Here is a 17,173-nt window from a genome sequence, read left to right as displayed (position 1 = left end):
ACTTTTTCTGACATTATTTCCTAAACAATATAGTATAACAACAATATGCATCTACATTGTATTAGCTGTAATCTAGAGATTATTTAAATTTTGTAGTTTATCAAATACTATGCTATTTCATGCAAGGGACTTGGGCAATTGTAAATCTGGGTATCTGCAGTGGGTCCCGGAACCAGTGCCCCACAGATACTAAGGGAAGACTATCATTCTGCTATGAACACTGATGTACAAGTTTTATATGGAAATATTTTTTTCAATTCTTTTAGGAGTAGAATTTTGAATCACATTGTAACCCATGGTTAACTTTTTGAGGAACTGCCAAACTGTTTTTCAAAGTAGACACACCATTTAACAATCAATGCCTGAGAATTTTATTTTCTCCATATCTTTATTGTCTGTTGATGTCACTTTAGCCACCCTAGTGGGTGTAGAGTACTAGGTTTTTCACTGCAGTTTTGATTTGTTTCCCTAGTAGTGAATGATGTTGTACATCTTTTCATTTACTTATTGGCTATTTGTATACCTACTTTGAAGACATGTCTATTTAGTTTTTAATTATGGTATTTGTCTCTTAATTGTTGAATTTAAGTGTTCTTTATATAGGAGACTAAAGATTGAGCATGAATTTATGTTTTTTTTTCCATAAATCTCAGAAAGGGATGGAAGGAGAGCTACAATACTTGGTGAGCACTTGCAAAGATGTTAAGAGTTTGGTAACACTGATTCTCTAATTTCATTTTCAGACTTAAAGTTTTATGTTTTTATGATGTAGATGTATTAATATGTTGAATCATTTTTTCTACACTTACTAACCAAAATTAAATCATTTTTTTAATCATAAATAGAATAATATGAGGTGGAATGATTTTGAGAATGAGCTTAATATCTTCACTCCGAATTTTTCAGCTAAGATGACAGCAATCAAACATGCATTACAAAGAGATATTTTTACACCAAATGATGAACGCCTGCTGAGCATTGTGAATGTCTGCAAAGCAGGAAAAAAGAAAAAGAACTGTTTTTTGTGTGCCACAGGTGGGTATTTAGTACGAAAAAGTACTTGTTTGGCATTCTTTTATTTCTTAGGGGACATTTTCTTCTTAAAAATATTCTCATTGTCTCTTTAATCAGAAAAAATCGGGGCACTAATAAATTAATTTTGACATATACATAAGGTATAAAGACTGCTTATTCAGAGAACACTTGGGTTCTTTCAACTCAATATAAAAAACTATTACATTACTTTTGAAGCGTCATGCACACCACTTCTTGACCCTATTCTCTTCCCCTCTCCATTAAGAGTTAACTGGTATCCTGAATTTTGGTTTACTTTTTCTTTATCATGTTACCTTATATATTTTAAATTTCAAACAATATAACTTTTCATCTCTTTGAAACTTTATATAAATTATAATGCATATATTTTGTGATTTTTTTTTTCCCATTCAACTTGAGTCCATGTTCATGAATTTTATTTTTGTTCTTTCATATAGCCATAATTATTTCATGTTTATTACTCTGGATTATTGTACTGTATATGTGTCCACAGTTCACATATCCATTCTAACAGTGATTAACATTGAGTTTGTTTCCAGATTTTGCAAAACAGATGGCACTTGATGAATGTGTTTGTTTTTATCTCCTAGCATATATAAGCAAAAAAAAAATAAAAATTAGGGTAGAGACAACATATGGAATTGCTGAGTTATAGGTATATGAACAACCAGTTCTGCTGTAATACCAAAGTATTTTCAGAAATAGTTTTGGTTTTCACTCCTATAAGCAGTGGTTATGTGTTTTCTACATCCTAGTCAACATTTGGTTCTTTCAGACTGATAATTGTCAATCCAATGGGAGTGAAATAGTATCTCATTAGGGTTTTAAATAGAGTTTCCCTAAGGAATATGAGATTGAGCACTTTTCATTAATTTGTTAACCATATAATTTCCTCATCTATGAAGTTTACCTATATAAGCCTTTCTTTATTTTTCTGTTGTGTTGATTGTCCTTTTACTGATTTATACAAATTCTTTATATTATCTGGATTTTAATCCTTTGTCAGTTGTATGTGTCCCAGTGTGTGACTTTCACTTTTTAAATGAAGTTTATAATTCTAATTAATTAAAGTAAGTCAATCTGATCCTTTATGGCTTCCCTTTTTTTTGTAACTTATTTAGGATATCCTTCCCAGATACTTATGCAGTCTTAAAAAATACTCCTATATTATCTTCTAAAAGTCTTATAATTTTGCCTTTCACATCTTAGTCTTTAGTTTACCTGTGTCTACAATTGTAGTGTTTCTTTGTGTCTGTTTCTGTGTTTTTTCTTATATTTCTGGGTTCTTTCTTATATCTTGCTTTTGTTTTACTTTGATTTTTTTTTCCCTTACTCTTTCACCTATATTTTAGAATCATCTTGTGAAGTTCCAGATTTCATTGGGATTTTAATTGGAATTGTTTTGAACCTATGATTCAATTCAGAGAGAACCTGCATTCCTTACGATACTAAGTAATCATATCCCTGGACATGGTGCAGTTCTCCACCTATCTAGGTCTTTTATAATGCCTTTTTCTAAGTTTCATAGTTTTCTGTAAAGGCTTTGCATTATGTTATTAGATTTATCCTGAGGTATTTGTTTATGCTTAGATTTTTTTTGATACTACTTTGAGTAATAGTCCTTTTTAGAATTAGTACATTTTAAAAAATCATATATTAGAATTTCAAAATGTTGTTTTTTTAAAATATGGATGTCTATTAATCTTGCTGAATTTTATTATTTTTAATTATAAAAATTTAGACTCTGGAAGTATATTTTCCTTCCTTCATAGTTTTTATATCTTTCATTATTTTTGTTACTTTAGTCTGCTGGTTAGGACTTTCAGTATAGTCTTGATCTCAAGGGAATGACTTCATCTTTCAGTATGGTATTTGCTATAGGATTTTGTAGCTATCCTTTATGATATTATGGACATTCTCATCTATTCCTGGCTTTCTTTTTCCTCTTTCATCTTGTTATAAGTTAAATTTTGTCAAATGCTTTTTCACATTGTTGAAGTTATCATATAATTTTCTCCCTAAATTTGTTAATGTAGTGAATTTGTTTTCGAATGACAAATTGGTTTCTTGGAATAACCAAAATCAGTCATAATGTACTTTTGCATATGTTATTGTTTTAGATACTACTAAAAAGAAATCACATGATAGGGGCTGGGGGTATAGCTCACTGGTAGGCATGTGCAAGGGCCTGAGTTTGATCCCCAAAGCTAAAGAAAAAAAGGTAATATTGCACTTACTGTTAATGTTTGCTCTGATTTCACAGATTTTTATATGTGAAAAAGGGTACACCTTAGATTTGATGAAATGAAGTATATAGTATATTTTGTAAATATACTTTGTCAATACAGTATTTAAGATTTTTGCATTCATGGTCTTTAGTTACATGGTCATAATTTTGTTCTTCACTTTCTTTGACTTTGTAACTAAAATTATAAAATACATTGGGAAGCATTCCCTTGTTTTCTCACACTGCAATAGGTTGTGTGCATTTGGAATTACTCACTCTTGAAAACTTGACAAAAGACATCATTAAAACTGTTGTACTAGTTTTTGTGGGGGAAGAGGATGAGGGAAAATTTCTATTTAGCAGAGCAATTGCCTTAATAGTTACACATTTTCCATATTTTATATTCTTGAGTCAATTTTGGTATGTTCCATTTCTAGGAGAAATTTGGGAGGTTTGTGGGAAAATCCCTGACTTTTCATACATGTTGACATTCATTCCAGTCACCCTCTATTCTGGTGCCAGTGTCATGTCATTTCCCTAGTCACAGTCCTTAGCAGCACCCCACAACTTCAGATAAAGGTCCTTTATGATTTGAACTCCCATCTTTTGTAGTAACATCATTTCTCTCCACTATATTGAAAATTTATTGTAGTACTTTGAAACAATTACACTCTTCCAAGCCTCTCTGGGTTTACATATATCAGTCGTTCTTTAGATTTTAAAACTTTCCTTCTCAAGGTATCTACCTCTGACCCTCTAGTCTGTTCTAAAAGCTTTCTTTAGGATTCTATGTATTCCTCAATCTCTACTTTTAAAATATTACACTCAGTTTAGTATTATATACCAAGCACCTGAAAGCTATGTTTTCAATGAGTGAATGAAGATTGAGCAAGTGAATGATATTTCTAACAAGTATATTTTGCTTAACAGTGACAACTGAACGCCCTGTGCAGGTAAAAGTGGTCAAAGTCAAGAAATCTGATAAGGGAGATTTCTACAAAAGGCAGATTGCTTGGGCTCTTCGAGACCTTGCTGTGGTAGATGCCAAAGATGCTATCAAAGTATGTTTTTCTGTTCTTTGACCTGTGTTCAGAAGTATCTTTCATTTTATAATGTAATATTATGTATTCTAAGATGATCTGAACTTGCTGATTTGTGACCACCTGAGAAATAGTCTAACATGTATTGTTCAACCTTTTACCTCCTCACCCCCCAATCTAAGGCTACTTGGAATGAATACATATGTATATTTGTTTTATTGTTTTTGCTTTTTTGGAACTAAAATTGTGTTTGTGCACAAGCTGCATAAACTAGAGTAAGATTACCTTAACTATATATTTCTGTTTTAGGTAAATATGCTAAAGTATAAAATCTATAAATTAGTGTGGCTTTTAAAGCAGTATGTCATATGAGTTTGTTTGGGTTTTTTTTTAATCTTCATTGATTTGATAAAAACTTGGTTCCAAATCAAGTATGATATAACCAAAGCGTATCCTCATTAGTTAATGTAGAATCATCAGCCAAGGCAGCCAAGTTGGTCTTTTGGGGATGTGACTTTGATGTTTCTGGTTCAAATAAAAGAAGTGATGGGTTAGACTTTATTCTGAGGAATTTAAATAATAAGATTTAAAAGAATATAATCCGATGACTTATGTGATAGTCACATTAAAGGACCTCCTGTTTTCCCTGGCAATTCAAGGCTTTTCACAGCTTTGTACAAACAGTACAAGAGCACCTCTGACCCAAATAAGTGCAGCCTCCTCCTCTTCCACCTCCTCCTCCTCCTCTTTCTCTGCCCCTCATCATCTTCTGCAGCTCAGAGACACCTCCAGAGCACCAGAGAATATTTTGGATCACATCCACTTGTGCTCTTGATGGCACTAATAGCAAGGCATATGCTGATATAACTACAGCACACTTTGATTTAATTCTATAAATATCATACATTTATTAAAAAGGCACAAAGAAGTTAAAAATGACCTTTGTAAAGCACTCTGGTAAAATAAAATTCTGGTTTTACTCACCAAGGCATAAATCTCTGAAGATCAGAAAGCTAAACAAAACCAACAGGTAGTTGAGTCAGGTGCAAACAAAAAATCAAAACAACAACAGGAATAAAAAAGAAACAAAGCAATTTTAGGAGAGCCCTGCCTCTCTGTGATTCAGATTGCTTCCAAATACAGATAATGCCTTTTAAGTATTTTAAATAATCTTACTTATCCCTGAGGAGTACCCAGTCTTTAGAAAAATGTGCAATGTGGAAACAGTTTGACAAGTTCTGACAGAAAGAGAATTATGTATGTTTGGAAAGAAAACAAGAATGAAATTTATAACCAACTTCAGTAATTTGTTTCTATGTGAAGGAAGGTATTTAGAATAGAGTTTGTTTTTTTTTTTTTTTTTGGTCGGTTTCTATTTAAGAGAAAATTTACGGGCTTATTAGAAATGCATCTTGATTAAAAAGCTTTATTCCCTTCACTAGTTTTTCACTTCATGACCCTGTTGACTTGCATAATTCACTAACAGTGCTGAGTGCCTATTTGAATGCTTTCTCAAAGCTGATGCCTCTTTTCTGACTGCTTAATGGATGTTTTTTTCATTTTATGTAGACACCTTGGTGTATGTACACTATATATGGATAGAAAACATAAAATTTTTATACATAGCCTAACATTAGCCATTTAGTATCACACATTGATTTGTGTGAATGTTGCCACTGGAGCACTCAGCTTCTTTTATGGCATTATGGGAAGTATTCCCAGGGAAGAGATCATTTCCCATCAAGTTCATGTTAGCTGCCAATACTCTTAGTTTTTTTTTTTTTTTTATAAGTAATAATGTAATTAGCTATAAAGGAAGGTTTTAAATTTTTTGATACTTCAGTTCTGTTTGTTAAGCTGTAAATTGAACTAATTAGTAGTTCCACATTACTGTTATATGATTTTTGTACCAGCAGTCATGTACTGATCCCTAAAATATCCCAACTCTTCAAAGTAATTTTCACGTAACTTCCCTTGCCTTCAAGGTGTGTATTCACAGTTAGTTGTACCTGTTATGCTTTAAATAAATGGAATGTACTCTGTAGAGCATTTGAGCCTATTTTTTAATTCCTTGAAAGTGAAGAAAAGTGTATATTCATACATTTTTATTTTTTATATAATGGTTAAGTAGTTCTACAGTTAAGAAGTATTAGCCTGACATGGATTTATTGCTAAAACATGGTTTAATAGACATGTAGAAAGTATAACGCAGTTTTCTCAGATTGGTTCAGGTTTTTTGTCACTTGAAAGAACATTAAAGCTTGCCAGCATTTTTGGGTTTTAAGACACCAGTAATCATTCTGCATTTGTCTCATTTGTTCTTGAAAAGCACACCAGAGTGTAGATTGTATTTTTTCCTCATAAGTTATTAGAAAATGTATTTCTTAATACATTTATTTTAATAATATTGAGTTAATGTCAAATTACAGTTACGAATAATGATACATTATCAAAGATGTAACTAAAATATCTTGGCAATTCTTAAAGAAAAATTAGATCCACATCAAAACTAGAGACCATGGTTGTCTTACTGAGGAGGGTACTGAAGCACAAAGCCCTCAAGTATACAACCTGTACTTCCTGAAGCACAAAGCCTTAAAGTATACAACCTGTACTTCTACTCACAGACCTTCAGGGCATAGGAAGAAAATGACCCCAACAGTGTTTTTTTGTTTTTCATCTAGCTATTTTTGGGTGATAATATTTTTACTAAAAATTGAATTCTTGGAACCCTTCTCTTCAGATTGCTTAGCTGATTTGTTGTTGTTCTGTTTGTTTTTAAAGTTCCAGGCATTGAACTCAGAGCTTTGACCATATTAGGCAAGTGTTCTGCCACTAAACTATATCCCCAGCCCTTGCTTAGATGATTTTTAATGATCTTTATCCCCCACTCCAAAAACAGCTTTAGTTCTTTTTTTTAAATAAAGGTTTTACATTAATAATGAAAAGGAATCTGATCAAAAACATTTTTTTTGGTATATTTTCATTTCAGGAAAATCCTGAATTTGATTTACATTTTGAAAAAGTATACAAATGGGTTGCCAGCAGCACTGCTGAAAAGAATGCATTTATCTCGTGCATTTGGAAATTGAATCAGCGATATCTCCGGAAGAAAATCGATTTTGTCAATGTTAGCTCACAGCTTTTGGAAGGTAAAGTTAAATAAGAATGTATATATAAAACCACGTGTATCTTTAGGTGACTATATAATTTGACATTATTCAAAGTAATCAGAATACTGAATTACCTTATAAAGGAATTTTAGAGTATTCTTATTGAAGAAATGTTGCTTGTTCATTGTAGGATATTGATACATTAAATTAAAATAATAAAAATCACTTATAAACTTAATCCTCAGAGATAACTACTGTTAACATTTTGGTAAATATTATTCTGATCTTTTCTGTATGCATATTTAAATAATTTTTAAAAAATAAATTTGCATCATTTCTTATTTTTTCATATAATAATATATCATGAATATTTTTTACGTTATTACCCCAACATTTTTAATAGTGTTCTGTTATATGAATATACCGTAATTTATTTAACTAAAATCATTTAATTTTAGTTTTCCAATCTTTACTTTTTTAAATAGCTCTGGGGTAAATATTCTTGTGGCATTATTTTTGTGCAGAGTATAGTTATAGTGGTTAAGAATGCAACTGTGGAGTCATATTTCCTGGGTTCAAATTCTGGCTTTACTACCTACTACATGATTTCATAGTTACTTAATCTCTTGTCTCAGTGTCTGTTATATTAAAAATAGAGATAATAATAGTTCCTACCTCACAAGTTTGTTGCTAGGATTAAATTTCTTAAATTATGAACATGAGGAGAATAGTGCCAAGTACATAGTAAATGCTCAATAAATATTAGCTCTTAATCTATTTTTGGCATAAAATCCTTAGATATAAAGTTAATTTGGAATATTTTTGACCAGTCTGTCTTCAGGACTGGTAGACAGTTGTTATAACTGAAAATGTACAATGAGATTTACTTTGAAATTTTTTTTGAGAAAGGCATAAACATAAGAAAATGACTCTAAAGGCCTTGTGGATGCAATTTGTAGTGTTTTCTTTATCTCAAATAAGTGAGACTTTTCTGATTGTTAATACTGGCAGTGGTAACTTTGGTAGTTTTTATCAGTTGAAAAACAGTTGAAATAACAACTACTATGCAGATGAATAGAGTTGTTGCTCCTCTTTATTGAGGGAAAACAGATTTGTCCTAAGTTATATATTAGAAGGAAAAATGAGATTCGTCCCAAATTGCAAATTAGCGTTTATCAATAGAAGTTTCTTTTCTTTCAGAAAGATTAAAACATCTGAAATGACCAATATTGAACCATTTTAATACCTAATATGAAACAAACTGTTCATGTATTTAGTCATTTGCCTCTATTCCTCTATCTCTTCGGTTTTGTTTTACTTTCTCTTTTTCTGTTTAATGATGGATCTTTCCCTTCTTGACTGTAGTGTTCTTTCCCAGCACTTAACTGGTGAACTGCTGGTTTAGGCATGACCCTTAGAACTGGCAGAGGCAAGTCTCATCTGTCAGACCCTGTGCTGCTCTTCCCAGAGGGGCTAGCCTTCAGTAGGACTCTCCAAAGTTGCCATCTTACCAGTATTAGTCCCCAGTATCTTGGCAGTTGCGTGAGTTAAGGAAATGACCTTCCAAAAATGTATGATAATTTTTTATAACTTAAATTGGACACTAATTTACTTCAAATGACTTTTTTTTTAATGACTATTTCAGGATTAACATTCTGAGTCAGTAATTCACTGACAAGCTGGATATTCTGTTTTCAAATATTTTGTATTTTCAGATGACTTGCCTAGTGTATATTTTAAACCCATATATTTCATTAAGGCAACCAGGTGGAAAGACATACATCTTACTGATCTAACTTATTAAGAAATACTACAGGGGCTGGGGATATGGCTCAGTTGGTAGAGTGCCTGCCTCGCAAGCTCAAGGCCCTGGGTTCAATCCCCAGCACCGCAAAAAAAAAAAAAAAAAAAAAAAGGAAAAAAGAAATACTACCAAAAGCAATGAGAAGAGTGTTTTTGAGAATCAAGTGTTTAACATAAAGAAAGCAAAAAGGTATTTAAGCTTTCAGGGCATAAAACAAAAGTTAGACATTTTTGTGTTTATAAACATTAACTCTAATTGAGAGATACTGAGATGATCCTTTAGGATCTCACTTTGAAAATCATTTTCTGTAGATCAATAATGGTTGCTGTGGTTTAGTGTTCAGGGAGTACCTTTATTAGTGTCTAAAATCTTGATGTAATGAACCTTTAAATCACAGCCATTCTTATATTTATTGATCATTTTTAAATTTTATTCATTTTTTAGTGGTACTGAGCGTCAAACCACGGGCCTCATACATGATAGGCAAGGACTCTGCCACTGTGCTATATCCCCAGCCCAGTTCCCATTTTTATAAAAGTAAATATTTGTTTCTAAGGTTTGGGAAAGGTTAGAAGACAAATAAAAAATTATTACTACCTCCTTTGACAAACTAAACAAGTAAGACTTTTCTAATTGTTAATACTGGCAGTGGTAACTTTGGTAGTTTTTATGAGGGACAGTTAAATGTTGGAATCAGAATAAGGTTTTTAAAAGAGGAATTTCTTAGTGTAGAGTGAAGTTTTGTTTGGCATTTTCTTTTTTCAGTCTTTTCCTTGCAGACAGATTTTTAAACAGTCTGACTTGAATCCTTAAATGTCAGCTTGAACTGATATCTCATGTTTTTGCACTTGTCTCAGTCTTGTCCCTCCCAACAGCGTTTTGTGACTAATCCTTTTTGAGGGAGTGTCTTGGTAAAGCCTTGGACCTTGAGTGAAAATAACTACACCAAATGCATGAGTCACAACTGACCTAAAAATAATCCCCAGGAAATGTTCTGTTTCCCAGTTTTCTCCTACAGGAACTAGTTAGTACTGTTTCTTAAAAGACTAAAAGGAAATAGAAAGATAAACGTTTTTAATCATTATCCCAACATGAATAAGAAAAATGAATCTTGGAAATTTAGCTTCTTATGGAATTTTTCCACTTTGTAGTTAATTTTAATGTGGTCTTTTGAACCTTAATTTAACTTGAAGTTCATATGAAATTTGGGTAGTATTTTAAAAATTTTAAACCTGTATACTTTTCTACCCAGCTAATACTCTTTGCTTACTTTCCTCTGCTTCTTTCATACCTTTTTACTCTCCAGAACTGCCTAAAGTTACAGAAGGTGCGTAACACCTTTTCTTCTTATTCTATTTCATGTTTTAATTACTTGCCATTGTTATGTAATGTTGGTTGCATATTTTATGAAGTTGTGTAATAGGATAAATTTATTACAAAATCCATATAGTAATAAAATAATAGTAGTATTCATTATTGGCTTCCAAAGAATTATTTCAGGGAAGAGAAAATACTTCTGAAACATTTATCATGATCATTTAAAATATTTGTTTACTTGAAATATGTACTAGTGTAAGAAACTGTACAGAACCATTGGAGCAGTCCCTGCCCTCTAGTGGCTAGTGTCAGTCATACCTGACAGTTTAACATTTCTACAGTGAACTAAAATGACCTCATACAAAGAACAGGGAACTTGTTGATGCCTTTCTAAAAAACATTTAGATGCTGTAATATTATCGTAATTATAATTGCCTATACAAAACATTTTAGTCCTCCTCTTTTTTTCTGGGATTATAACTAAATCTGTGTAATTCGTTATCATTCATAAGAGTAAATCCTTTTTGTTTTGATTTAGCTAGGTTTTATTTTGGGACAAATTAATATAGTCAAGTCATACTGAATGTAAACACTTTTTTCATGTTAAATAAAGGATACTAAAAGCATCCAGAGTTTGTAATTTAAATCATATTCCATTAAACCTAGAAAATCAGTAATTTTATTTAAAGTTGTAAAATAACTCCTTAGGGGTTAAAAATTATTTGTTCGTTTTATCTCCTAACCTCAAGTTTTATATAAAATATCCACCACAAGCTAAGTGTGTTCTCTCAAAAAAAAAAAAAAAAAGGTCTGAAACACCCAAAAAGCACTTCAGGTTTGACGTCTTGTTCCTTTGTTATGAAACATGAAGATCTTTTTCATTTTTGTAATTTCAAACCACCATGCTATTCTTGCTCTTATATTAGTTACTGAGAAAGTTTCTATATTTCGTCTTCAGCTATTTTATAAATACATGTGAAATTTTTAAGCAAAAAAGCAGAAAATTTAGTTAATATGTTCAATGTTTATTATAGAGGCAACTTTCATTTCAGTTAAGTTATTTGAAAGAAAAAATATATAACAAAGATGAACAAAAAGAAAAGAAAAATGTTACTTGGGGAAAAATGGAAAGCAAATTGTTTTCATATGTACTGAATTCATAATCATTGTTTTGTTAGAGCAACATCTACCTCATTTCTTCATGTTTTTGTGTTTTGTTTTGTATTTTAGTTTGTGTTTAGGGAACTTGTGACTAAAGCCTATTTTAACACTTATAAATCAATCAGTGTATTAGACTGCATGCTTTTTATTTGTTATTTTTTAGGACTTTATTTCATTAACATATGTAATGTTGTATAAAAATAAAGTTTCAGGGTTTTTTCATATATTTTGAATCTTTCTTTCCTGCTTTTCAGCCACTAAATGTGACCTGTGCTTATAACTGATCATCTAAGCACCATATTATACATACCATGTTACAAGTACCATATTATAATCCCTTAGTTTTTTACTATTTTATTTTGAATATTTGTCTTCTTTAAGAATCTGTTCCAAGTGGAGAAAATCAGAGTGTGACAGGAGGAGACGAAGAAGCAGTAGATGAGTACCAAGAATTAAATGCAAGAGAAGAGCAAGATATTGAAATAATGATGGAAGGCTGTGAGTATGCAATCTCTAATGCTGAGGCCTTTGCAGAAAAGTTGTCCCGAGAGCTACAGGTGCTAGACGGGGTAAGACTTTCTTGTAATCTATGAATAAGTGATGTGTAGTACATAGAGAAGGCTGGTGATATTTTACTGCCTTAGGACTTCAGCCTTTACAGGGTGATTATTACTGTCCTTATCTATAAGCACATTACCAGCTGCTATCAGTCTTTCACTGTTTTTGTTCAAAAGATAGAACCATTCCTAGTAAGCCAATGAAGGCAGTAGCTGAGGTTCTGAATTTTGATGTGAAAGGTGGGAAGAAGAAGGTAGACAACCAGAAACCATCTTAAGGGTTGTTTCCCCTAGCCTCTGAAACAGCTAGAATAGCATTTTTGTAGTTTGGGAAAAAAATAAGTGCAAATTAAAGTAAGAGAAATGAAGCTGAAATAAATGAATTACTTACCAAAAGGGAACAGAATAAGTGTGGAGGAAACAGGAGAGCCAGGAAATTTGATCATGGGCTTGTCCACTAAAATGTTTTAAAATAGAACCTTTCATAGGCACAGTTTTTGAGTTTGTAATCTAAATGCAAAGCACCATGTATGTGAGAGTAAAACAAATCACCTGGGTTTTTTTTATTTTGTTTTGTATTTTACAGACTGCATTTTGATTCATTGTGTACAAATGGGGTACATCTTTTAGTTTCTATGGTTGTGCACCATGTAGATTCATGTTTTTAAGAAAAGTTACACCTTTAAGAAATTCCTGAGGGAATAAGAAACATTTTAAAGACTAAAAGTTTGGGTACTTTATACATCAAAGGTACAGAAGTCATGGAAATCTAACTCAGACCCAGAGAAATAACATGAACAATCTAGGCTTACTAGTTTGCAAAACTCACTGGAAGCAAAGCCTAGAAGAGATTTCAAGATGTTCAAGTGGAAATGGTCCTGGGAAGATTCAAACCCTTCTCTGTAAGACATCAGTGTGTTCTAAGCCACGTGGACTCTTAAGTGTTGGATTGTCCTTATAGTTGAGTTATTGTGGATAGTATGTAAAATAACATGTATGAAATCATAGCATCGACTATATAATGATTCTTCTTTTAAGTCCTTGTCCAGGTTTTTCATCATACCATGTTACTTGCCTTTCTATGATTTAGTGATTTATATTTTCTAATTAATATTGCATGTATGTTCTAAGTCATATTACTTGGCAGCTTAATTTTAAACTTGGCAGCTTCCTATTTCAGAGAATTTAGAATCAATAGAACATTCAGAAAACAGTGATAATGGGATAATGGTTTATAACTGTTTTGCTTGATGGAATATAGCTATAAGAGAAAAGAAAAAAGATGATAGGAGGAGCTAGCTTTCTTCCATATGCTCTTCCACATCCTATTAGTACCAGTCATCCTACAGTTACAAATTAGTTCACCATATCCTTCAAAGACTGATGTAACACTACTCTCCTCTCAACTAAGATTTTATGTAGGTTATTGTGCTCTTATTTAGGGCTGTACATAGATCTTAAGTAGAACATTCCTGTAGCTGGTAAAAGAAATGTTAAAGATGGACATGACATAATGGCATTAAATTTACAGGAAAGAGGATGTGCCTTTACTGATGACATGAACTCTACTTGTTCAGTCTCTGGAAATACATAAAATAGAGATATGATGTCAGATTTACCTTCACGGACTGTTGTATAAAAAGTAAAACATAAAGTGATAAACTAGGGTAGATGTGTAGATGTATAGCAATTTTTGTTATTCTACTTTCAAAGAGATTTAATAATCTTTTATTATATTTCTTTTACACATTTGAGTAACATGATGTTTGATTTTTGTCTTTCACCTTATAGGCCAACATTCAGTCCATCATGGCCTCTGAGAAACAAGTGAACATCCTAATGAAGTTACTGGATGAAGCTCTAAAGGAAGTGGATCAGATTGAATTGAAACTGAGCAGTTATGAGGAAATGCTCCAAAGTGTAAAAGAACAAATGGATCAGATCTCTGAAAGCAATCATCTAATTCATCTTAGTAACACTAATAATGTGAAACTCCTATTAGAGATAGAGTTCCTTGTGGTAAGTATTCTTATAAATTACCAATAAAAACAAAAACAAAGTCTAAGTGACAGTATATAGAATCCATATGTAAACATTTTCTAATTTCCTTATGAGAGCAAGATTTAAAAGAATTCCAAAGACCTAGTAATAGGATTGAGTAGTATCCTACCTATGAATTTCCTAAAATTATATGTGTAAGGGGTATGTTTGCTTGTATTCCAGAACCACATGGACTTGGCCAAAGGTCATATAAAGGCCCTTCAGGAAGGGGATCTTGGTTCTTCCAGAGGCATTGAGGCCTGCACCAATGCTGCTGATGCCCTTCTGCAGTGCATGAATGTAGCTCTTCGACCAGGTGAGATGGTAAAATCTGACTAAAAATTGAGATAAAGATTGTAACTTTATGTAAAGATTTTGACACGAAATTACATAGGCCAAATAGTTTAGGGTTATATAGTTAGCTATTCAATAAGCTTCACTTATGTCCCCAGGTATGTCTATTGATCATAAGAGCTTTTTCATTTCAGTTCCTTCTTACTGACCACCAGTGCTTTTGGTTAACATCATGATCTTTCTTTAGTACTGTCCACGGCACAACATAGATGCTTTGGTTAGACCAGAAAACATAAAATTTTTCTAGAAAAATTTCATTCTAAAACTTAAATATGCATCAGAGTCACCATGAGGGCTCATTAAGATAGATGACCAGGTCCCACTCCCAGATTCAGTAGGTTTGGGCTGAAGTACTAGAAACCACATTTCCAACAGTGGCCAGGTGATACTGAAGCAGGACCATTGTACTATGCTATTTTTAATCCCACTTACCTTTTTATAATGCAAATAAATAAACCAGTAAAATTTTGGAGTCTTGAAAACTTAAATATGACTACTTAAATATGACTACTGTTAGAAATATATTCATTAAACTGAGGAAATACTTTTGCCTTTATTTTAATCAGTCAAGAAATGCCATTCTGATTTTAGGCCATGACATGCTTCTGGCAGTCAAACAGCAGCAGCAGCATTTCAGTGATTTGCGAGAGCATTTTGCCCGGAGATTGGCCAGTCACCTCAACAATGTTTTTGTTCAACAGGTAATTTTAACCTATTATTAAAATTAGCATGTTTCTGTAGCTTATTTATATTACCTTAATTAAATTTCCACAGAAAATTTTAGTTTGTTCAATTGAGGTTGCAGTATATTCCTTCATGCATTTATTTGATTTTTTAAATATGTACATATTTGCTCATAGAGATATTTGAGCTTCACCTGCCCCTTTTAGGTAGACTATCTGGTTCCTTTCAGCTGGAGCTCTCTGATTCTAGAAATTAGATAAATATATTAATTGTTTATTAATTGTATATACCATTTAGACATTCTTTCTTATAAAAGTCCAAAGTTGTTATGTGTTGACTATTGGACATGTTCTATTTTTCAATATTTTGAGATAAGGAACATGACTTGATTCAGTTTTATATGCTCTATATTACACCAAAAAAACCAACTAGTCAGCTGTAAAGTTCAGTTAATTTAATCTTCATATAAATGATTTGCCTGTGTTTTATATGAAAAGAGATGTTATAATTAAGGATATGACAGTAATATATTAATAATATTAAGAGTACCTTAAAGGGAATTGAATAGAAAGCATTTTAATATCTGGTGTGATAAACTAGATGTCTTTTTTTTTTTTTTTGTCTCATTCCTTTTATTTTATTAGGGTTAGTGAGTGAAAAAAGTTAGGGGGTAACTTTACTTGTTGAGAAATGCCATCTGGGACTGAGGTTATAGCTCAGTGGTAGAGTACTTGCCTAGCATGCACAAGGTCCTGGAGTCTATACTCAGCCCCAGAAAAAAAAGAAAAACTGAAATCATTAGATTCTGATTTTTTTTCACTTTGCAGTATTCTAAAACAATTGTCTTTACCATATTTTATTTCCAATTAGTTTACTCAGGCCCTCCTTCAGCTCTATAACAGGTCCTACTTTCTTTCGGTTCCTGTGAGTACAAATCAAATTTGGCTCAAGCTTCTCTGATTTTTTTTTTTTTAATATATGAAGTTTGCTAAACTTAGCAGCATCTTTATAGCTTATATCTTAACTTACTGATTTAAGCTACCCATTAACCATATTTGTGAGTTTTTTAATGTTCTACAGCAGAGTTTATTTTGGCCAAAAAAGGCTTTAATCTCATTCTGCTTCCCTTCTTGTTATTCTTCGCTTACTCACTTACTCCTGCATTTACGTAATAATTATTTGTCAGACGGTTGAGCTACATACTAGACACTGACTTGGGATAGACAAGAGATGATCCTACCACCCGCATGTAGCTCACAGTCTCGGGAAAGGAAGCAGGAAGGATGTGATGGTGGTGCTGAGAGCATAGAGAGGACCACCTAACCAAACATGGAAGGGGAAATCAGCATTTCATTTGACCTGAAGAGTATCAGGAAGAAAGTAAACTGAAAAGTCATATAGGAAATACTAATTCACATTTTTCTTACATTATTTCAGTAGCATCTATTATCACGATTCCTTAATTTTTAAAACAATAGTATTGACAATAATGTTATCCATGTTTGCAGATGATACCAAAACTACCTCCGTAGTCAACAAACAGTAGTCCTTTTGTATCCTTAACTATTTGTTATAACATGCATTTATTTGTGATTTTGCTTCTTTGCCTTGTAAACTAATAGCTTTGTTTAAAATGAATGCTTCCTTTTTCTGAAAATTTAATATGTATTGTTATATGTGAATGATGCATGTTAAATATCAGAATGTTGCAGCAACCTGGGATGTGCTGTAGAAGGTGGAAGAGGATGTCTCAAGTGCAAGAGATTTTCTGTGCATTGAATTCAGCATACAAAGTCAACCTAGGAAGAGTTTGACAATGT

The 17,173-nt window shown here is 32.2% G+C and overlaps 1 protein-coding gene across 10 annotated transcripts in view; it reads left to right on the top strand.

The window, feature by feature from the left end:
• The window catches only part of Exoc1 (exocyst complex component 1), a 48,315-nt gene that overhangs the window by 1,911 nt on the left and 29,231 nt on the right, over nt 1-17,173 (top strand). For 2 of the 10 annotated variants that reach the window (XM_047566505.1, XM_047566502.1), the window contains exons 2-10: nt 907-1,035; nt 4,214-4,344; nt 7,316-7,475; nt 10,547-10,567; nt 12,100-12,287; nt 14,067-14,294; nt 14,499-14,631; nt 15,261-15,370; nt 16,224-16,277. In XM_047566505.1, the coding sequence (XP_047422461.1) occupies nt 912-1,035; nt 4,214-4,344; nt 7,316-7,475; nt 10,547-10,567; nt 12,100-12,287; nt 14,067-14,294; nt 14,499-14,631; nt 15,261-15,370; nt 16,224-16,277 (1,149 nt within the window). In that variant the 5' untranslated portion in view covers nt 907-911. Of the gene's footprint in view, nt 1-653; nt 684-906; nt 1,036-4,213; nt 4,345-7,315; nt 7,476-10,546; nt 10,568-12,099; nt 12,288-14,066; nt 14,295-14,498; nt 14,632-15,260; nt 15,371-16,223; nt 16,278-17,173 lie in introns of all 10 variants that reach the window. The other 8 variants (XM_047566509.1, XM_047566506.1, XM_047566510.1 and 5 more) reach the window with 6 other exon arrangements.

Source organism: Sciurus carolinensis, chromosome 10, assembly GCF_902686445.1.
Source record: "Sciurus carolinensis chromosome 10, mSciCar1.2, whole genome shotgun sequence".
Classification (NCBI taxonomy): domain Eukaryota; kingdom Metazoa; phylum Chordata; class Mammalia; order Rodentia; family Sciuridae; genus Sciurus; species Sciurus carolinensis.
This window is presented reverse-complemented; position numbering and strand designations above follow the sequence as displayed.